Genomic DNA, 24520 nt, shown 5'->3' with positions numbered 1-24520 from the left:
AAATAAATACACAGGCTCAAAATAATAAATAATATCCTTCTAAACACAATGATAGGCTGTGAATATATATGATAGGCTGATAGACCGAAATAGCAATGAATTCAATACCATCACACCTGGGGCTGGGGGTATTAAGAAAATATGATCAAAAATATATTTAACAACTAAATCCAACAAAATTTGTATTTATAATTTTGACGGCTTTTATATATTTTACCATATTCTAGCTTTGTCATACTTTGTCTTTTATTATGAAATCCGCACGATCGCCAGAGGACGTCAATGACGTCATATTTCCGCGACCGTTTTTACAGTACTAGGGATTGGGGAAGTGTTATTGTGACAGCGGGTGTCATCTCTGTTTATTCCGTCTCTCTAATGTCTGAGTGTGTTTAGAGCAGTTGAGTTGGATCATGTTGTCACGTTGGATAGGTCAAAAAATAAAGCCACCTGCCAAAATGAGGAAGTCGCGTCTCATAGTAACACTCCCATAACACTTCCTCCTCTCAAATAAACTCCCTCGACCAGTGGCATTCCGTGTATTTGTGCCAGTTTCTATTTATTTATTTATCTGATTAGTGATATCCAGTGTGTCTGGACAGGTTTTCTGAGGAACTGGGGTTGTTTTAACGCACCAGAGATGCTGAATGTGCCGTCGCAGTCCTTCCCCTCCGCCGGGTCCCAGCAGCGGGTCGCGCCGGCCGGACAGTCCCGGAACAAGGTCTGGTTAATGTCTTAAATCACATTAACACGCGTCTGTGTGTGTGTGAATGCAGTGTTTACAAACGTGTGTGTGTGTGTGTGTGTGTGTGTGTGTGTGTGTGTGTGTGTGTGTGTGTGTGTGTGTGTGTGTGTGTGTGTGTGTGTGTGTGTGTGTGTGTGTGTGTGTGTGTGTGTGTGTGATACAGGTGTCACTGAAGCCCGGCCACAGTCTGCTGGACTGGATCCGCCTGACCAAGAGTGGACTTGACCTGACCGGACTGAGAGGAAGACGGATCGAGGTGAGCGAGGAGGAGCTGAAGAAACACAACACCAGGAGCGACTGCTGGACCTGCATTAGAGGTACAAACACAGCTTATTTATACATTACAATGATCTCTGAAGGATCATGAAAAATCAGCGGTGATCACAGTGATACATTACAGTTTAATACAATACAACAATTCTTTAAAATGGTCATAATATTTACAATATTTCTGTTTAATGCAACTTTGGTGAGTTTAAGATTTACTAACATCTTACACCAGCACAAACCCTCTTTTGTTGTTAAAGGGATAGTTCACATAATGATCCCATGATTTACTCACCCTAGGTGTGTATGACATTCTTCTTTCAGACGAACACAATCAGAGTTATATTAAAAATGTCCTGGCTCTACCAAGCTTTATAATGGCAGTAAATGTTGGGTCATTTTTTAAGTCCATAAAAATGCATTTATCCATCATATAACTGCTCCACATGGCTCCAGGGGTTAAAAAAGGCCTTCTGAAGCGAAGCCATGCGTTTGTGTAAGATAAATATCCATATTTCAAACTTTATAAAGTAAAATAACACTGTGCTCATGTGCTCTTCTCTGATGACGAGGGCGGGGCCACCTGTCACTCACATGAGATCCACCAATAGCAAACCACAACCATCCAATCAAATCCCCACAGACACACTCAAGCCCCGCCCCTACATTTGTTCTTGTTCCAGAAGCGTTTCACACTGACATACGGACTTGCACAACTTCTGTTTCATGATGACTTGAATATAAGTGTGGCATTTTTCATCTTGTCTCAGTTTTTCTTTTGTCAAAGCTGATAATTCTAAGCCAGTTTTTTTAGAAGCGTCTCATTTTCTTATGCGTCATCGATCCGATAACTGGAGATACAGATGCAGACGTGACTCCGTGTGTGTGTGTGTGTGTGTGTGTGTGTTGTAGGTATGGTCTATAACATCAGTGCCTACATGGATTTCCATCCCGGTGGGGAGGCGGAGCTCATGAGGGCTGCTGGGATTGACAGCACTGACCTGTTCGACCAGGTGAAACCCTGCATTTAAAGACTTACTGCTTTCAGAAAATACTCCATGTTTTGATCTCGAATGCTTACAGTAATACAGTACTTGCTTGTTTGTAAATTGAAGTCTCTACCTACATTAATTGGCTGTATATGAATGGTGAGTTCTTCATTCATTCTCACTGTAATTGACAAATGATCGTTGTTTAGTTTGCTCATATTTAAAGAGTTAGTCTGTTTTTGTACCTGTAAATGTTACATATGAATATCTGCTTATAAACAGTAGCTGCGTTTCTATTAGCCTTCAAATTGCGCAAACTGAAATTGCGAATACGTCCAATGGAAATGCATCAATTTTGAACAAAACTCCAATATATCGCAAAAAAAGTTTTTACACTCGCATGAGGTGGATTTTCAGGCAATTTGAAAAATTTGCGCTACAATGGAAACCGAAGACGAGACAGAGTTCTTTATTAAACCCATAAAAGACAGTAGAATTACAGGAAGACTAGATTCTAGACAACAAAGAAATGCCACAAATGATCATGAAGGCCTTGAAGCAGATCTGAGGGAGAAACACACACACACACACCTCATACACGCTCAAGTATAAGGGGCTTTCCTTGCTATTAATGCTTGAATAACACGCCTACGTCTCCTTCTATTAATAATAACAGCTAGTGCGTGTTATGTATGTAAATACGACTCTTACTTGAGCTAGCTTTAAATCTTTATTGTGTTCGCCAACCCGTCTCACATCCTCGAACAGTCGTAAAAACATTCAGCGTTTACATCACTTCCCGTTCCCCAACCCTTAAAGTAACCGGCATTTATTCTATCTTATTAATGCAGCAAACGCATTACTTTAACTAAACATCAGGTTATTAGACTAATTAAGTATGCAACAGTGCGGTGACTGGGATATACATGAACCTACAAACACCCGTGGCATCATTTTTGGAATGACTTATCATTAGTGGAAAAAAATATGTTTTAGTCGCATAACATCAGATAATGGAAAAGCCGTCATTGCGCAATAGTTTTTTATCGACATTTAGAAAATATTGCAAAGGTTTTGCGCAAATCTGTAATGGAAACGTGGCTGGTGAGGCCAAACCAGAGTTGTTAATAGGTCATTAAAACTTAAAAAAGTTAAAGTAATAGTAATGAAATATTTATAGAGTGAATTGGCATGTGTCTATTTTGCACTCTTGATGGTTTAGCGTGTCACCCCTTGATTGCTGTGCACTTTTTTTGCTGTATCGTGGCTGATTTGTAGATTGTGCACACAAAAATTCTCTGTATTTTCCAATTTGCCATTCATTTCCTATGGTGGTCATTTTTGACTGTGAACAACACAAGTGTGACCATTTTTTATGACCATTTAGCTCAGTGGTTCCCAACCTGTGGGCCGCGAGATAACTTAAAATGAATTTGAATATATGAATATAATTCATTTATTTTATTATTGATATGGTAAATAATAAAAGATAAATTATATAAATTACAACAAAAAGAACCACTTCACTTCATAAACATGAATCATCAAACTACACTTTTCAGTTGGATAAAGAAAACCAGTGTTGCTAAAAAGCTTTGATGGATGATGGTTGTAATGAAGGTAAAGACGATTGCGGTGACATTCATTAGGCACCATGTGTCCGTTATAATTAATGCGCAAACAAACCGTGTACTTGCGCTAGGGATGAAACGGTATGGAAATTTCACATTACGATTATAGATACCCAAATTATCACGGTTCTCAATATTATCACGGTTTTCTTCAAATGAGATGAAAGTGTTCAAAAAGAACAGATGCACACACTTAAAACATTTCAACAAGTTTTATATTTGAAAATCAACAAATAAATCAAGCAGCTCTAAGCACTCTTTCAAGCTAGATTCTGTGGGATTTCCTTCCTTATAATGGCCTTCGTCAATAGCAACGCATTAATAATAATAACAATAATTTGGTGTAAATTTAATCTCTAATATTATCTCTGTAAATATATTCTCAAGCAATATTCTCATCAGTGTTCTATCAGCTATGAAGCATCTAAATCTAGCATATTTTGTGGAAGAGCCCAAACAGTATCCTAGTGAAATAATGCATATCCATATTTGATATGATATCTATTTTATTAAATATCAAAAATCCAACAGGTGTGCGTCGTACCTGACACCTAGATGAACACTTTACAGTCCGTTTTATGACCATAAGTCATTCTCTTCAAATGCTATTGAAGTCAGAAACATGTACACCAATGTTTTACTATAGAGACAGTCCCTAAATTCGCAAACGTCAAGCCGACTTTATGGCAGTCATATCAGATGCTCTGGTTCTGCTGTGTTTGTTTGAAACTATTTTCGGTGCTGAAATAGAACAAAAACAGTCAATCACTGTATAATGAGTGAATCTCCTGCGTACAGCACATGTTCATCTCTGCTTTGAGTGTGGATTTCAGTGAGAGCGCGCTCTGAACATAACTCTGGCTAATCTGAACGCCTCTGATTATTAGACATTGCTTTCATAAACTCAATAGAAACACGTGTGATTGGTTATAATGCGCAACGTGATGAAGCCTTTTGAGAAGACTATAATAAGTTCAACCGCCAAAGTGGCTAGTGTGAGTTACACGCCACAGCAGGAATACACCCGCAAATGGCGAGCCCTGATTATTATCCCTTAAATGTCACCCTAGTCTTGTCTGAACTTGTTTGTTTGTCTTTGGCTCAAGCTTCACGTTATTATTTCCCAAACAAAGTTTTGGTATTGCAGTTAAAGTCCACTTGCCTTGCGTTCGCAGATTTGGTTTCCCCCCTATTACAGCGACTGATGTTCTGCTGAACGCCTTTGATCATTAGACATTGCATTCATAAACTCAATAGAAACACGTGTGATTGGTTATAATTCGCAACGCGATTATAACAGATGCCTTTTGAGAAGACTATAATAAGTTGAACCGCCAAAGTGGCTAGTGTGAGTGACTGTGTTAGACGCCACAGCAGAAATACACCCGCAGATGGCAAATGTTAATGTCAAGCCCTGATTATTATCCCTTAAATGTCACCCTAGTCTTGTCTGAACTTGTTTGTTCTTTGGCTCAAGCTTCACGTTATTATTTCCCAGACGTAGTTTTGGTATTGAGGTCAAAGTCCACTTGCCTTGCGTTCGTAGTTTTGAAGTGTTCCCCCCCGATTTCTTCTGGCATGTTCTGCAGACAGAGTGACTATCTTCAATTAAGTTTCCCTCAGGGCTTTTGTAAAAGCCAAAATATGACTACACCTCAGATTTGGTCCTTTTAGAAGGCTGAAAAATCTCCCGGCGCTGTCACTGCCTTCTGCCATTTATTCTCATTCAGAAAACAGCGTTGCGCTAAACATCAGTAATAATGAAACCGGTCATCTTCATATTTCTGCATGAACGCAGTTCAATATATTCACATGGTTGTCAAAATGAATGTACTGTGAGTGTTTTATAACGGATGCTCGCCGAAGAAGTGTGTTTTGGAGAAGTTTGTGAGTATCAGTGGTGTTTATACACATGGGCATCATTGATTCGGAGAGGAGTGGGGCCTTCCAGTAAAAAGGTTGGGAACCACTGATTTAGCTTATTCGAATCAAGTCCAGGATTTTTTTTTTTTTTTTTGTGGTGACTACCGCAAAAGTAACAAACTTTCACACCATTCCAATTTTTTTTCAGTCTAAAATGACCAAACAACACCAGAGGGTTAGCAATGTGAAGACTGCAATTTATAAACTATGAATCAAATGAAAGCTAATATTTTGTAAATGATTTATAAGTGCTTTGTTACTGTGTGTTTAAGTGTGTTTTTGTGCACCCAAGGTCCACCGGTGGGTGAATTATGAGTCCATGCTGAAGGAGTGTCTGGTGGGACGGATGGCAGTGAAGGCCAGTCCTGCTCTTCAAGGTTCGGTCAGCACTTTTGGCATAAACATATCATTATTTTACATGAAAACATATCGTCTCATGACCTGGAATTCGTTTCTGGGCTGAAATAATTTGTTCACATGCTGTTGTTTGATTTAACCTGAAGTGTTCCTTTAAATTCAATCTTGCTTTAATTCTCTGGTTATTCCAGCTCAGACAGAGAAGACGGAGAGCACTCATGTGAACGGTACGACAGCAAACCATGTGAATTTCTCACTATAAATGCTAATTATGCCAATATTTGACTCATGAGGAGTAATCGTGTGTATGGGTCTCTTCACACCAGGTTTGTCTGTTCCTCCACCCTTGCCATTATCTGCTCCTCTCCCCGCTAAAGATTATCGCCCGCGGTATGTTTATATTATTATAAGAACACAAGCTCTGGTCTGTGTGTGTTTTATTCCAACTTCTTCTTAGTGGTCTATTGAGTAATGCTGAGGTTACGTGTTTGAGCTCAGGTCGAGTTCATGACGCTTCTCAGAAAGAGTTATTGTGCTGTCAGTCTTACTAGTATTTGATTCAATAGCATGTTTTTCATCTGTAGGTATGATTGGTTCCAGACAGATGCCACTGTCAGTATTGTTGTTTACACCAAGCGAAAGGTTGGTGAAGTGCAGTGGTTATGTGGTTGTCTTCTCTCAGATGTAGAAGAGGAGGGTTTAGTAAAGTCAAGGCTTTTATTGTTTTCCCCTCGCCAGATTCCCAGCTCCGGCTGTGCGGTGGTGGATCTGCAGGGTGATGCTCTTCGGGTGGAGATGCTCTTGGGGAAGATGTCGTACCTCCTCTACTGGCGTGAGTCTTTCACCGGCCACACAGACATTGTGGTGTATCTGCTATCTTGTAGCATAAAACATACGTTACATATAAAACAACCGCAAGTAGCGCACAGTTCATGGCTTAAACAGGCTGGTGACTGGCAAAAGGACTGATCATGTCTCGCACAGGCCACGCAAAATCCAACCCTTAACCAGAAAACTTCTCAGACAAAGCATTCTCTTTCCTTGTCCAAAAACACTTATTGCTTAACATTGTCAATTTTTCATATAGCCCAATATCTCTGACTACAATCCAAACCACATCCATTTACAATTCAACCTCAACAACAATGTTAAACTTCAGTCAAATTCAATTTAAAGAAGATCTACATTTCTCATTTTCATTCATGGAGATTATATGGGAAATGTGCCACGCTTAGTGGACGATTTCTGCCACCTTTTGCTTAATGTTAGGCCTTAAAAGTCTTAAATTGGAGATGAAAGTCTTAAATTCAATATCATTGGCATTAAATTATGGCCCTGTGATATCTGCGATGCAGAAAACATTGATGAAACCATTCATAAAAATGTCATACAAATAAAAGACATAATTATGAAGAACATTTCATATGGCCTTTAAAGGTCCCATGGCATGGCATTTCTCTATTATTTTATAATGTTTCCTGAGGTGTACTTATATTGTTAGTATGATTTTTACATCAAAAAATGTCATAATTTAGAAATAAAAGGCATATACTGTTATTACCCCTCTGGCTTGAATGCCCTGTTTCGAGGGGCGTGTCTGCTTTGAGACTTCATTGAAAACTTCCACTGTTGTGATTGGCTGACATCTTTGCATTTGAAATGAGTGTTAGATTATGTTGCGGAGGGGGCGGGGTTTAGCGAGGCACTGCACTCATGAGACCGAGAGAGACTAACTGGGCACTCGTGAACCACGGAGAGCTGGAGGAAGTTTTATTATACTTTTTATTGTACTTCATTGTAATATATCTTATAATTTGTTTTTGTGTACATTTTTGACATTTCTGTGCGTTTAAATAGGTTTTAGGTCTGTACTATCTGTGTAAATAAGTAGGGACTTTTATTTTGATGGGTGTTGCAGTCTAAGGAGTGATATGAAAAAAGAGGGAGAGCTCATGGTTCATCATTCATTGGGTTTAAGCAGATTTAAAGTTTCCAGTTTGTTTAGCACCCCCCGAAAAGACAATAGGTGTGTATGTGCTTGTTTACTGTCATTTGTAATGAGTACGTTTGTGTATTTCGCTGTATTGTTTGTTATTGATAATGCTATGGAGAGAGAGTTTGCGTAAGAGAAAAGTGTTTATGCGCACTTCTTTGTTTTTTTGTTCAGCTCTTACGGTGATTTTTGGAGATAAACGGTTTCAATAAACTCCTGAATCATCAGTAAAGTCTAGCCATCATTCGGACTACATTTATTGTACTGAGTTGTTGAGAGCGCTGTGCTGTTAGCGCAAGCTTATTTGTATCTGAGAGCTCTGAATAAACAGTCCAAGTCACGTCGACTCTCTGTCTTCCACCTTTGTAACACATGTAATGTACCATTACAGCCGTCGAGATGAACGAATCGTCTAAGTGTGGATTATAGCATTATTTTATGATCTATTCCTATCACATGAACGGCTGCAGTGTTGAGCATTGAGTACACAGGCAGTCTGTTGATCTGTGAATGCAGTGATCTAGTCATTGCAGCGTGTTTTCTCCAAGCCTGTAGCATTCCTCTGAGAAACTGAAGCCTCCGCGCCTCGATCGCCCCCCAGTGGCCGGTCCCAGTATAGCTCCTAAACCCCACCCCTCCATGTATTAGAATGGACGCGAGACACACTAAACAATTCAATTACACTTCAAATAACTGTTTCATAAAGATGGTTTCTGTCATTTTAGGCAGTTTTTATTATGATGATTTCATTTCAAATGTTCGTTTTTTAAATAAGTTTAGTTTTAGTGAGTTATGTGAAGCGATAAAAACGGGGGGTGTGACGTCATGATTGACAGCTGAGATTGACGGCTTCTCTGAGTGAAGTTGTCACTGAGGCACTAACGGACTTTTTTCGGGATTTTGGGGAGGAGATTGGAGCTTTAGCTTTAATTTCTACATTTCTATAACTGTTTATTTCACACCAACATAATGAATTGTTCTGCATCTGTGAGAGTGTGGGCGGGCTTTTGATAATCGCGCCTCTACTTCCTGCTTTCTACTGCGCAGACTCGGTCCCGAGATGTGAGCGTTTTGTGTGCGGCCTACGAAAGCTTAAACTCTGGTCAGCAGAAGTCAATCAAGTCGCGTCGTCCATATTTTTTTTACGGTCTATGGTTTTCTCTCACAAAATGCTTTCACCACAACTAACAGCAAACACGACGGCGATATGAGTACAGTAAGAGCTTTGTGCAGCATAACAGCGTCATTCATTATTACCGCAGTTTGGGCAAGTGTGCAGATACACTCGCGACATGTGATTGACAGCTCCGGACATTATAAATGGTGTTCTTTGTGTTCTTCTTAAAAACGGATTTGTTTCATGCTACTAACAGAAACGATTGTTTTAGTCACTGGCTTGATTCACTGATGCACTACGCTTAGGGCATCAAGACAGCGATCATTAGAGGAAAGGGAGGTAACCTTTCCTGTTATGACGTCATAACAGGACAATTCCAGATCAGCTCGTCTGAGCTTCATTTTCTCAAAGGCAGAGAGAGACAGCCAGAACTCGGTTTACACCCATCAAAATTTCTAGCCACTTGGGGACCATATACAGGCTAGGGGAACTCATATTAATGTAAAAAAAAAAACTCCCATGCCATGGGACCTTTAATAAATTGCTGTTAAATGGTCTGTTTCATGATTTCTTAGACATGCTTTTTGATTAATTCAATTTAATTAGAAAAATTTAAACAGAAAAAACTATAAAACAAAATATAATTTAACAAAACAGATTTCAAAGAGCCTTACATTTTATTGCAAAATTAAATAGCATGAACTGCAAAAAATGTATATCTAGGATTTTTGTTTTCCAGTACAAAAACGCAACATCCTTTAATTAAGATACATTTACTTCAGATGCAAAATGAAGAAATGAAGTCTTGTTTTCTGAGAAATTGAATAAAATTAAGTGAGTTTATGCTTAAAACAAGAAAAAATATCGGTCAATGGTATGGAAATAACTTGCATTTAAATTAAGTTGCTTTTTATGAACCCATTGGCAGATATTTATTCTTCTTTTAATTATAAAATCACATTCACAAGATTTCTTATCTCAAACGTGAAGCTATTTTTTTGTAAAACAAGTTAAAAAGTTATGGAGATCTGTTGGAAATTGTATTTTCAAACTTTGAAGTGTAAAACTCGTTGTGCGCTTCCTAGATGTTTACATTTAGAGAACATAATGACTTATATTCCCTTTAATGTATTCCTTAAATTTCCTTTAAATGGTCTTAAAAGGTCTTAAATGTACCTTCATTAAACCTGCAGAAACCCTGTGTTGGTAACCAAGCACTTTTAAAATGAAAATGGCATGAGCTGACCTTTTATAACCAGTAGATGTCTGCAGAGGACCACTCATTTGCCTTAATCATTTTCACAGATTATTAAATGACTATTATAGCAAATGTTAGTGCTTTTATTGTTCTGAAGTATGATGGCAAGTACTGGGAAAGTCACAAAGTCTCATGCCATTTAGATGAAGGGATTTTTTTATTTTTCATGAAGCCCAGACCCCAACAGTCTAGAAGGGTTAAATATTTAACTACTGTGATTACTTGAAAATAAATAAACAATTGAATTATTAGCCAGTTAACTTGCGCTAAACAAATACTCTTGTTTTTGAAGAATATTGAGCACATGCGGCATCGACTAACCTCACACACACGAACAAGCGGTTGTGTTTTACACACATTGAAAACTGTATCGCACTGTAAAGCCCTGCAAGTTATCATAACAATGTTTCTTTTTCAGGCCTGTCCGGTGAAGTTCAAGGACGTGTTGATGGTGAGTAGTGTGTTAAATTAGACATGCTTTTTTGTTTTGAATCTAGAACTATATTGAAAATGATGTGTACAAAAAACCCCTCTATGGTGGTACCATGGTACATTTATGGAATCAGCTGATCCTGCTGTGATCCTTTGAAATGTCCAGTACCACGTTAATGAATCATTACATTTACTATGGCATTACTCCAGGGAACTTCATAGAGCACTATGGTGTTACCATGAGACTACAAACATGGTAATGCCATAGTGCCATAATTTAGATACATCACACAGTACTTTACTATTGACATATCCCCAAAAGATAAGTAAAGGAAAAAATGAAATGCTTATTATGAATTATCAAAAGATTTTCTCACTCTAAATAAGTGTTTCTGTATTTTTCTCTGCTTATAGTCCAGACGGCCCACTCGGTAGGAAAAGTGCAGTTGTGTCTGCGCAAATCTGTTAAAGACAAGTGGACGAAAGTGGGCCAACCGCTAGAACTCCATGACACATTTACTCAGTGTAAAGATCGGGGTGAGTGACAAACCTGTCAACGCAATTGTCAGACAAACATCTAAATTAAGTTTGTAAAGATAAAGGTATTGAGGAACACATTTGAGATATTACGTTGTTCTGTGACATAGCATAGACTAAAGGGATACCACAAGGCTCGGTGTTGGGCCCCTTATAATTCGCTTTTTATATTATTAATTTATGACAGTGTTAATGCAAATTCTCATTTTTATGTTGGTGTATTACTGCTGTGCTTCTGCATTAACACTTTTCTTGGAATGTTCACACATATCTTTTGTAAATGCATAGTTCTAAATGCAAATAAATAATGATTTTTACCATTTTAGGTGTTCATATTCAATCAAATATTCTTTATTATGTGCATCAGTGCCTAAAACAAGGACTGGGTTTGGAAAGAAAGTGTTTGTATCTGTCTTTCTTACAACACTAAAATTACAAACCTTTTGTTAAACTGTTCTAAGACAGAGTAAAAGACTACACTTTATTTCATTGTGTCCTTTTTACATGTTACATGTATTTACCATAGTAATAACTATAAATTAGCCACAACTACATGCAACTAACCCTAAACCAAACCCTAATCCTACAGTAAGTACATGTACTTAATTAATATTACCCAGTACTTAAATGTATTATTAAACATGAAAATAAAGTGTAACCGACTATTTAAACAGATATTTTGGCTGATATCAATATTTTAATATAAAGTTAGTACATTAACCCAATTTCCTCCACATTGCACGTTTTCCTGTTTTATGTGAAATGTCTTTATTGTTGTTATATGCTGCTAGTTCTCTCTCAAAAAACAATAAATCAAAGAAAAAATAATATTGTTTTAATAACATCATTTCATCACAGGGCTCTTCTACAGGGAATGTGTGTTGGTTTCAAAAGCAGAAGTCACACATGACACGCAGCTCTTGCGTTTACGACTTCCTCCAGGGTCACGTATGCAAGTTCCTGTGGGGAGACACGTCTACCTCAAAGCGTCTGTCCAGGGTAACGTCACGCATTCAGTGCTCTTCTAATCTAAAGGAATCAGAAGGTGTGTATGGAGAGTTCAGCTGGTGGGTTTTGTGTGTTGGGCGAACAGGTACAGATGTTGTGAAACCCTACACACCCGTGGATCAGACGCTGATACCTCCTGCACAGTCCAGTGCTGAAATGGGCTCAGACATACATCTCATGATAAAGATCTATCCTGATGGACTGCTGACCTCTCACCTCGACAACCTTCCTATTGGTTAGTGTTTCTCATACACACTTTTTTAACCTGGAAGGTTGGAGTGTTTGGTGCTTTTGCATCAGGGCTGGGCAAAATTCATCCTTACAGTTTATGAGTTGGAACACTGTTAGTGGGTGGGATATATTAGGCAGCAAGTGAACATTTCGTCCTCAGAGTTGATGTGTTAGAAGCAGGAAAAATGGGCAAGCGTAAGGATTTGAGCGAGTTTGACAAGGGCCAGATTGTGACGTTTAGACGACTGGGTCAGATCATCTCCAAAACTGCAGCTCTTGTGGGGTGTTCCTGGTCTGCAGTGGTCAGTCTCTATCAAAAGTGCTCCAAGGAAGGAACAGTGGTGAACCGGCGACAGGGTCATGGGCGGCCATTAATGCACGTGTGGAGCGAAGGATCAAACAGACGAGCTACTTTTTTTCACTGTACATTTCTTATTACATTGTATCATGTTTACCGGTTTGAAAATAGCCATGAAAGCTGGAATTGCATTTAAACACAAGCACACTTTAGTAATGTCCTGTTTTTGGTCTGTTTCAGGAGCCAGTCTGTCAGTAGGCGGTCCTGAGGGCTCCTTCACAACGCGTGTCCTGCGTGATGTCACTCATCTGTACATGTTAGCAGCCGGCACAGGATTCACACCCATGGCTCGCCTCATACGCCTGGCCCTACAGGACCTCACATTTATCAGGTCAGAAACACACAATAAAGATACGCATTTTCTCACTTAAAGGTCCTGTTCTTCGTGATCCCATTTTTCAAACTTTAGTTAGTGTGTAATGTTGTTGTTGTTAGAGCATAAATAATACCTGTAAAATTATAAAGCTCAAAGTTCAATGCCAAGCGAGATATTTTATTTAACAGAAGTTCCCTTTCAAAGCCTACAGCGAACGGCGGGTTTGTACTACATCCCTGAACTTCCTGCTTTAAAGATGTCAGCTGATCAGTTTGTTGACTAACCTCCGCCCACAAGAGTACGCAAAAAGGGGGCGTGGTCTTGTTGCTCTCCCTCGTGGAGAAGAGGAAGTGTTGCGTTTGTCGCCATGTTGTTCAGACGCTGTTATTTTCATCCCGGAGTCAAATCACCTTTGTTTGGCCTTCATGGGCTGTAGTTTGAGCGCGTTCATCTCCCCGTTATGGTAAGAGGCGGGACCTTTCTGGGCAACGTGCGCTAAGCTGCTGTCCAATCACAGCACAGGAACCGCTGGCACAATCAGAACTCGTTACGTATTTCTGAAGGAGGGACTTCATAGAACAGGGAAATCCTCAAGCCGTTTTTAGGACAGTGAAAACAGCGGTATACAGATAAGTAAATTGTGTGAAAAACACTGTTTTTTTTACACGTGAAACATGAACACATGTTATATTGCACACTGTAAACACAATCAAAGCTTCAAAAAAACAGGAAAAACGGGACCCTTTAAAGGGTTAGTTCACCCAAAAATGTAAATTCTGTCATTAATTACTCACCCTCATGTCATTCGACACCCGTCAGACCTCCGTTCATCTTCAGACACAAATGAAGATATTTTTGTTGAAATCTGATGCTGAGAAAGGCTTCAGTTAGGCCTCCATTGGCATTCAGTACATTAATACTCCCAAGACCCATAAAAGGCACTTAAAAAGTCGTTACAAAGTCCATCTCACCACAGTGACTCTACAATAATTTTATGATGCAACGACAATAGTTTTTGTGCGCAAAAAAAAATCTAAATAACAACACCTTTATCCAACTTGTTCTTGTCTTCCGTGTGCCTCCACGACGCATGCGCGAGAATATGACGCAGATCCGGCGCTCGGACACATGACCCAGAAGCGATTTGTTTACGAGCAGAGGAAGACGCGCGTATCTCAGCTGTTGAATTCTACATTGATCGTGCTTTAGGTCTCGGCGTAGTGCTCAAAATTAAGTGCTTAAGTGTGCATTTCATGGATTCCCGAACTCCGGATCTGTGTCATATTCTCACGCATGCGTCGTGGAGACACACACGGAAGACAAGAACAGGCTGGATAAAGGTGTTATTTTGATTTTTTTTTTGCGCACAAAACTATTGTCGTTGCATCATAAAATTATTGTAGAGCCACTGTGGTGAGATGGACTTTGTAACTACGTTTTAAGTGCCTTTTATGGATCTTGGAAGTGTGAATGTACTGAATGCCAATGGAGGCCTATCTGAAGCCTTTCTCAGCATCAGCTTTACACTAAAATATCTTCATTTGTGTCTGAAGATGAACGGAGGTCTGACGGGTGTCGAACGACATGAGGGTCAGTAATTAATGACAGAATTTTCATTTTTGGGTGAACTAACCCTTTAAGTCAACATTTAAATCTGCAGCAATGCAATGACTTTTGATTGTATCAAGGTATTTTTTTAATGGATGTATAAAGTCAGCTACCCTCAAGTGTCCTAGCATAGCGACCATAGGCGTAGTTCATCACATTAAAGCGTAGGGCTGTCACGATATCTCGATTACAATTTACCCGTGTCGAGTAACCGGCAAAATACCACAGACGAGAATCCATGAACTGCATTATTAGACCATTTTCTAAAGCGGCGTTAGCTGGAGGCGAAACAAAGGAAAAACTGGAGGCGGCCAATACAAACCAGCACAGAGCAAATTTTGCTGGACGATAAATTGGCCAAGAAATTATTGCGATAAACGATAATATTGTCGTTCTGAGACCATTTTCATCTAAAATAATGATAATGGCATAATAATGCAGGAACACCTTTTCAAAGATCAATACACTTTTATTTCTAAAGACTATTTAACACTGAAAACAGAAAGCATTTTAAATATCCACAATAAATGAGCATGCGTGCGTGTGTGCCAGGTGCTGGCTAGTCAGAACTTAGGATCGTACGATACAAAACTAATCTGTTAAATCTGTGTATTTTAAGTCTTGTACGTATACGTTTAGCACATAGTAATAGGCATCTAATGATCTAAAATATGCACATTCATGTTTTCACCATGAAGTAGCCTAAACTGAGAAATTTTGATATTTAATGTGAATTTAACAAAATTATTTGCTAATTTAAATAAACCTGTATATAAATAACATTACTAATTTCGGCAAATACATTTAAAAAATGCCCTATATCCCCTTAAAACTGCACAACAGTGGAGTAAAAACATTAGGCTATTAAAAAAAGCGATATGTGTTTATAAAAAACTGACATGATTTTTTATAAAATCACACGGAGTACCCAGAACAGCTGCTTGCGTAAAGTCTAAGGTTAAAATAAGCATATTGCCTGTTCTGGGTGTAGATGCCAGGCCAGTCAACCGGAGGTAATGCTGTCAGATCGTCCGTCCGTTGAGTGTGTACGGGGAATCTGGTTCAGTCCTTTAAGGTTGACTTTTTAAAATAACAGTCATGGTCTCGGACAGAGTGACCTTTACATATTCAGACACAATTACTCCAGTCATTGTTTATAAACAAGCTCACCTTAAAAAAACTTGCTGACTAGCGTTAGTGAAGCGACCAGGAGAATCGTTCTGCCTCCAGCTAAGCTCCGCCCACAAAAAACATCACAATTTTTACTAACTGAAAAAGGGTCTATTAAACCATGCTATTGTGAAATCACAATGGCTGTGATTCCGTGAAATGCATATATGCCCTGCAGGTTTAATATCTGCACTTGAATCATTTACATGTGTAGGTCACGTGTCTCAGAGCGGCTCCGTTCACAGTAAATGCTGCTCCACATGAACTGCTATCATTGGCATGAAGCGTCTCAGACTCCATCAGTTTGGGTTGCTTATGACATTCATCAGGGAACACAATGTGCTCCATTTCATCAGATTTGTAACATTAATAATTTATAAACCTACGCCAACACAGGAGAATATATCAATATGTTTCTAAATATGCAAACTGTTCACCGCAATTTCAAAATAAAAGTTGAAACCCTTTGTTTGCATGTTTTGATGTCCACATATTCTTGTTCAAGAAATTACAGTGGCTGTAGCAAATATTAAGATTAAGTGAACATTTTAATTAAATATCGTTTGGCCAATATTAAACAAGGATTTGATCTGCTGTAAAGTGTAACAACAATCACCATGGAGTGAGTGTGTGTGAGATGCTCTGATCCAGTCGTCTAGCCGTCACAATCTGGCCCTTGTCAAACTCACTCAAATCCTTACGCTTGGCCATTTTTCCTGCTTCTAACACATCAACTCTGAGGGCAAAATGTTCACTTGCTGCCTAATATATCCCACCCACTAACAGGAGATGAAGAGATCATCAGTGTTATTATTAATGTTATGCCTGATCGATGTATATTATGCATTTAAAAAGTTGTTCTATAAAACCATTTGATATCTTGCTTTTAATACTTTCTTTGAACCAAAAATTGTTATGTATTTTAAGTCATTTTCAAGGCTGTTGTTTGCTTAGGTCTATTTTTATTACCACAATATTATCCAATTACTCGATTACCGAAAGTACTAAAAAAATAGCCTTTTGGCAAAAGATAAAAATAAAAGTTTGTGTTTACATAATATATGTGTGTGTACTCTGTTAATTATTATTTGTATATAAATACACACACATTCATGTATATATTTAAGAAATATTTGCATGTATATACATTTATATAATCTATAATATATATAAATATAAATGTTTTATATATAAAAATAATATTTTTTTCTTAAATATATACATGCTTGTGTGTGTGTTTTTATATATATATAAATAATAATTAACAGAGTACACACACATATATTTTTTATGAAATTGCATTGTCCCCTTACAAATAAATGTATCTAATCTAATTTATATTTAGTCTTTTCCTTCCAGACTGCTTGTGTATAGCAGTGAGAAAATTATTTAATTGTCTATAACACGGAATAACACCCATGAATGTCATTCACAAACACCTCTGGGACAGTGTGAACGCAGCTTTACTGATTAAGTGTGCTTCTTTCGTTATGCTTCATAATCGCCTGAAGTAACACACCATTTTAACTGATCCTACAGTTTAAGTGTTTTCTTTAACTACACTTAACACGATTTATGTCTATCTCTTTTCAGAAAAACCAAGCTGATGTTCTTTAACCGTCAGGAGAGGGACATTCTTTGGTGCGCTCAGCTGGAGGAACTCTGTGCGAAAGAGGAAAGGTATCATTCATCACATTGCATGAAATATCACATGTTTGACTCCGTGGGCTTGGTCACATTTAGCCTTGCACTGTGACATTATGTGGGCGAGGTACAGTCATCACGAATATGTCATTTTTCCTACCACTGTGACTGAACCTTATGGCTCTAAAACAGTTAATGGCCTTCGTCAAGTCATGGTTATTTATACAGTGCTTGATACAGTACAGATTGAGTCTGAGCAGCTTGTGAGGAACAGAAACCATTGACCAACACACACCTGCTCTAAAGTCATTAGTGCAGTATTTGTGTGTTATTTAAAGGGTGTGTTAGTAATATGAGCCTATAGGCTGTGCGCAGCACACACACACACACACACACACGTTTAAATATTACAAATAAAAGGATTCCTCTCTGGAGAAGCGTTCAGTCTTTCTTCTCACATGTAAATAGTGAATCCGCCATGGCACGTTACGCCCAAAACACACCCATGACTCATTAAGAGATGAGGTACAACCCTTTTAGACCAGACACCAACCATTTTTTCCGTCTTTAAACTAGCAAAAGTGGATTTGGACATGCCCTAAGAGCACCTGCGCCATCAGCTTCAGACCATGTGATCAGATCGGTAAAATAGGGCCTTAATGTTGCAAAATTCCTCAATTTAGAAAGGACTTTGGTTTCAGCTGTAAAGCAGCAGACAGTGTTCAGCTGATTTCAGATTCAGTCAGGCAGCTTCCTGATGGTCATGTGTGTTTGATAGGTTTGAGGTGGAGTGTGTTCTGTCAGAGCCCGCAGACTCGTGGACGGGTGGAAGAGGGCGGATAGATGCCTGTATGCTGCAGAACTTCCTGGAGAGGCCGGACAACTCCAAGTGTTTGGTGTGTGTGTGCGGCCCAACTGGATTCACAGAGCTAGCAGTGCAGTGAGTCATTTAATGGTTTACACACACACACACACACACACACACACTGCCCCTGCCCCTAAACCTAACCCTCACAGGAGACTGTGCAGTTCACTTTCTGTGAAAAAAACTCATTCTGTGATTTATAAGCATTTTGAAAAGTGAGGACATGGGGAACGTCCTCATATTTCACCCTCTTTTTGTAAAACCCATGTCATTATACACATTTGTGTCCTGATATTTCACAAAAAAATGCCCACACACACACACACGTTTGTTTTTGTGAAATGTGAGGACATTCCATAGGCGTAATGGTTTTTATACCGTACAAACCGTATTTTCTATCCCCTTACACTGACCCTGCCCCTAAACCTAACCCTCACACACACACACACACACACACACACACACACACACACACACACATGTTGGGTTTTCATGTTTTATGGGGACTTTCCATAGGCGTAATGGTTTTTATACCGTACATACCGTATATTCTATCCCCTTACACTGCCCCTAAACCTAAACCTAACCCTCACAGGAGACATTCTGCAATTTTACATTTTCAAAAAACATCACTTAGTCTGATTTATAAGATGTTTTCCTCATGGGGACCTAAAAATGTCCCCACAAGGATGAGGATTTCGGATATTGCTATCTTTGTGGGGACATTTTGTCCCCATAACGTGATGATTACCAGTCCACACACACACACACACACACACACACACACACACACACACACACACTGCCCCTAAACCTAACCCTCACAGGAGACTGTGCAGTTCACTTTCTGTGAAAAAAAACCTTGTTCTGTGTGATTTATATATACATACATACATCTCTGGAAAAAATTAAGAGAACACTTAACATTGAGAAATCAATTTCAAGTGGTCTTTTAATTTTTTCCAAATTATTATTATTTTTTTGATGCTTAAATGGCATTGGGATTACGTTTTGCCATTTAAATTGGGACATTTTTGTGTACCTAGTGTAAAATAGATTTATGAAAAGAAATGTAAATGATTTGCAAAATGTATGCTGTTTGTATTAACACGGCCAAATTCATCACACATGTCTCTACGGACACACACGGGTTAATGTACGCTTCCTAAAGGTGTATGTTCTGGTGTGTTAATGAATTGCCTGTTTCTCTGGTTGTCTCCAGGTTGGTCAGACAGCTGGACTTCAGTGAAGAGGACATCCACATGTTTCAGGGCTGATTGAGTGTAACGTGGATTTCTTACACACACACTTGCAGATTATTTCTATGCATATAAAATGCACTTTCCAGTTATAATGAAGCTGCGACAACCCTTCTGCTACATTGACCTTTCATTTGTGGAAATCCAATGTACAATCAAATGCGTGCACTTATGAGAACACACTTTACAACATTTCCATTAGGAGATTTTCTCATTCAGATTGAGACAGCAGAAGAATTCTGCTCGTTTAGTTCTTGCGTTTCAATGGAGGATCAGTTGTGTTGTCCTAATGCTTTTCCAGACATATCTGACCTTTCACACGGTCGATGTGTAATGCAACTAAAGCATAACTTCTGTTGAAGCAGGTTTGTTTCTGTCTCCCTAGAGCAAACTTGTCAGTAAATCAGGATGCAATACATCAGTCGTGAGAAACGATGAGAAAGTATATTTATTGCTGTTTGGAAATGCTAATCTGACTGCCGAATGAAAAAGGATTCTGGGTAACACTTTACTTCAAGCCTTTATGTATAATGCATTATAAAGGCATTCATAATATACTTATATCTTTGCATAAATAATTGTGACCAAAGTTAAAATGCATTATAACATTCACAGATTCCTTGTTACATCTGAAATGTGTTTAAATGCGTTATACCTTATAAAGGGATAACGATGAATAGATGAGTATTAAAGGTGCAATATGTAAAAATTTTTCAGTAAAATATCCAAAAACCACTAGGCCAGTGTTAAATATTTTGTTCTTACAATATCCCAAATGTTTCCTACTATTTGTAAATGGTGAGATGCTATTTTAACCGAGGAACTGGGACGTGTGAGGGCGTGGCCTGTCGATGACATCATATCCTCGTTAGTTTGCGGTTTTATTCTGCAGAAACGCTTTCCTCTCACTGCAGTGTGAACAAGTGTCATAGCAGCGGCGAGAGAACGCACAGAGTAACGTCATCACACCATCAACACACTCAGATGTGTGTAATATGATCAACAGAGCGACACGCGTCATAATCTGAAGGCCACGCCCACCGGGGGGGAAAACAATCCAACGCTCTCCATTGACTTTGCATTGCGTGAGGCTGCCTCCTTGTCATTTCGAACTTATAACAAAAAACAGAACAATGTCTAAAAGCTGATATGTGACAAAGTGTACAGCAAACAAGCTAAACAAAACCCAGAACCAAAAACCCAGACGTTTTTATAAGCTGTTGACCCAAAAAACGAGCGTTTAAGGACAAAAAAGTGGATACAGGCCATTGAGACACATTATATTACACTGAGAAGTACACACACTAGAGGAGAACGTCATCAGAGACAGGAAATATAATATATATAAAACTGATATTTGGATATTTGACTTAACAGTGACAACATATTTACTGCAAACACAGGCATACTGAGTGTCAGGATCCCAAAATGTGCCCATTCTTCTGCTGAAGCGTCACGTTTTACTGCCTTTATCCACTTTTGTCTCCTTAAACTCTCATTTTTTTGGGTCGACAGATCATAAAATGTATTTCTGTGTTGTTTAGCTTGTTTGCTGTACACTATGTCACATATCAGCTTTTAGACATTGTTCTGTTTTTTTTTTTATAAGTCCGAAATGACAAGGATGCAGCCTCACGCAATGCAAAGTCAATGGAGAGCGTTGGATTGTTTCCCCCCCGGTGTGGGCGTGGCCTAAATACGCTCTGTCTCTATGAGCGGAGGAGCGGAAGTGGCGACTGGCATAATAAAAGTCCCGCTGCTCGCGAGGCGTGTGTTGCGTTCATCTTAGTGTTGTCAAAATATCAATATTTCGATATGTATCGATACGGAAATATCTGAAACGATAAAACGGCAAACGCGTGTTCTGCTGGATTTTTCCTCATGACAGCGTGTTGGTGTTGGTGTGACCGGTCTGAATTTCGTGCGAGATTGCACATAATGTTAATTCTACTCATTCCTGCAGATTTCACGTACACACACATACATTAATAAAGCCGCGTCTGACATAAAAATGCAAAAATGATCTCCTTTTTCCAGCTTATTAATGCTCAAATACATTAAAAAAATGTCTCAATGTCCATCTTGGTGAGTATTAACGTAAACAGTTCAGGAAGAATGTGCAACAGGAGTGTTTGGGATCAATGCGTGCATCGGGTCTTAAAGGGACAGCAGTTATTTATTATTCAAACTACAAAAAGACAAACAATCACTTGCTGCTCTTGACTCATTAACTTGTGTAGCCTATTAATCTGTATTTAATTTTTTACAAGGAAGATTAGCCAAAGTTATTTTAAATTTGATTACTTTATTCAGGTAAGAAACAATTAAAAAAAAAAACACTGTTAGACTGCTTTATTTTTTCAGGCAGGTCTATTTCATTTGTATCTTTATTATATCGTATTTATTTGTGCTATTGTTTGTAATTTGTTTATTTGTTCTTATTTTATTACGGTTTACTCGTCTTTTTAAATTCAATTTGAAATCAAGCTTCCTTGTGCTTTATGTAAGCTATTGCAACAAAATTAGTTAGCAAATATTTGTGAGATAATTGTAATGGAAATTGATCAACGTTTATATATGAGAAAAAGCTTTATCATATAAAGTGATCTCTTCAGAAGAAATTTTGATAGACAGACAAAAAAATAAATGATATTAAAAATATCTAATTGACAGCATATGCAGCGTTTTCTCCCTGTGGTATCGAAAATGGTATCGAATATCGATACTTTTTTAGGTATCGTATTGAAGTTATAAATTCCAGTATCGTGACAACACTACTTCATCTTATTAACAATCGCTCCAGCGGTTCCTCAGCTCCACAACACTCGTCCTGCTCTGCTTCACTACAGTAACGTTAATAATCACATCCATCAACATGATTTCTGCCCGAGTCCTATCCCGATTCTTTCCCACCGGCTGAGGTGAAGACCACATGTCCCAATGTTCTGCGCTCAAACTTGGCAACATCAAACAACGCCTTAGTTTTGAATGGGCGACCTCTGGCGGACGGAAAAGTTACATAGTGCACCTTTAAACCAGGCAATGCGTTATAAGGCATTGTTAATGCATTACACTTATAATGTATTCTATTTGAAGGCTTTAAGTAAAGCGTTACCAGTTTCTTTTATCTCAGAGTATGTGAAGATGATATATTCTAGTGTGTTAAATGGAGTGCCCGAATTGTAAACTCTTAAATGTGTTGTGCCTCTAGTGCTGTCGTATCTCGGCTGAAATCTGGTGAAATCCCATAAACTCATATCACGGGTCTGATTCATTAAAGTGAAAACTATAGCAAAGTCATGCCAGCAGATGTTCTGATCCTGCAATGTGTTTATTGTGTTCCTGAGGATAATGTGTTTGAATGCATTGCAGTCCAAATTTTTATTTTTAGAAGAAAGCTCTGAAATATGAATGACTGTATAGAACTGATAATCGCCTGTCATCTTTATACAAACCACTGATGGCTTCACAGGATTTCCTCCTCATGGGTTCTCATGCAAGGGGAGGATGGGATGTGTGGCATTAAACGGTCAGGAAGACGCTGAATACAGTGAAATAAATGGTTGAAAATGTATTTTATTGTGTCTTGAGACTACTTGATTATTGATACTGTTGCTGTCTGAAACACGTCTGGCAGTGACCATACAGTACAATACAGGCCAATTTATTCAGTGTTGGAGTTTTATAACATTGATACTTTTAAAGTAATAACCCAGCTAACTAAATATGGGTTTCACTTTATTTTGATGGTCCGTTTAACACATTCTAACTACATTAACTATAAGTAACATTGCACCTACATGTCCACTAACTCAGAGTATTAGTAGACTGGAAGGTTTCGGGTTAGTAGAATTAGTTGACATGTAGTTGCAAAGTCACTTCTAGTCAACAGAATGTTCAAAAGGGACAATCAAAAGAACAATTTTCTAACATTTCTGTGTTTTTTTCCCCCTTGGGAATGCAAACATTAAAGAAATATTCCATTTATCAAACATTATTGGAGCGATTTTGAATGTTCTCCTAACGTTCTGAAATGTTCAAGCATCGCTAAAGCAGTGGTTCTCAAACTTTTTATACCAAGTACCACCTCAGAAAATATTTGGCTCTCCAAGTACCACCATTATACCAACATTAAAATACAGTAGCCTAACTATTCAGCTACAGCTCTGCAGTTTACTCCTAATAGGATTATTTTTTTTTGTTGTCAGCCACTTTAACATTGTAAATACGCTGTTTGTACATTAACACTGCACTGTGCTTACATACAGGTAAATAAAATAATGATTCAATTAAAATGTGTTGTATCTAAAAGTTAAATTAAAACTTGAATGTACTTAAATGTAAAAAAAAAAAAAAAAACTTACTCAAATAAAGATGAAATTAAAATGTATTGTTTTAACATTAATTTATATTTAAAGTCAAAATTGAATATTTGTTCTGAGTTTGTCACACCACGGAAAAATGTGTTATTAAATATGTGCCAAATTTAAATTACATATAAAAATAAAAAAAAGCCAAGCAAAATCTTGAAAAAATAAGCAGCATTCTCTGCTCTCAAACCATAGACTGTAAAAAAATATGGATGTAGTGTCCGTGACGTCACACATAGGATTCTGAAGAGCCGCTTTGAAGCGCAAAGTCGGGTCGAGCTGGCCGTCTCCATCTTGCCATCACTCCCAGATAATAGAAAATGGTCAAAGAGGCGGGATGTGGGCGGAGCTGAGGTGATGACTAACAGACAGCAGACAAACGGCAATCCACCTGTCACTCAAAATGGCCACGCCCTTAATTATGCAGAACTTTAAGGCTTTA

The 24520-nt window shown here is 38.3% G+C and overlaps 1 protein-coding gene across 1 annotated transcript; it reads left to right on the top strand.

Annotated features, from left to right (window-relative positions):
• Positions 1 to 281: 281 nt before the first annotated feature.
• Positions 282 to 23277, top strand: cyb5r4 (cytochrome b5 reductase 4). The gene is made up of 16 exons (XM_079838040.1): positions 282 to 721; positions 909 to 1062; positions 1925 to 2025; positions 5848 to 5932; positions 6104 to 6139; positions 6239 to 6302; positions 6497 to 6554; positions 6651 to 6744; positions 10699 to 10731; positions 11127 to 11249; positions 12108 to 12248; positions 12343 to 12492; positions 13027 to 13177; positions 17534 to 17620; positions 18363 to 18524; positions 19672 to 23277. The coding sequence occupies exons 1-16, from the start codon at positions 641 to 643 to the stop codon at positions 19724 to 19726; spliced, it is 1575 nt and encodes a 524-aa protein (XP_079694166.1). The 5' UTR covers positions 282 to 640; the 3' UTR covers positions 19727 to 23277.
• Positions 23278 to 24520: the final 1243 nt, after the last annotated feature.

The sequence above is a fragment of the Gobio gobio genome (assembly GCF_949357685.1).
Source record: "Gobio gobio genome assembly, chromosome: 15".
Taxonomy (NCBI): Eukaryota; Metazoa; Chordata; class Actinopteri; order Cypriniformes; family Gobionidae; genus Gobio; species Gobio gobio.
The sequence above is the reverse complement of the archived record's forward strand: the minus strand, read 5'-3'. Positions and strand labels throughout refer to the sequence as shown.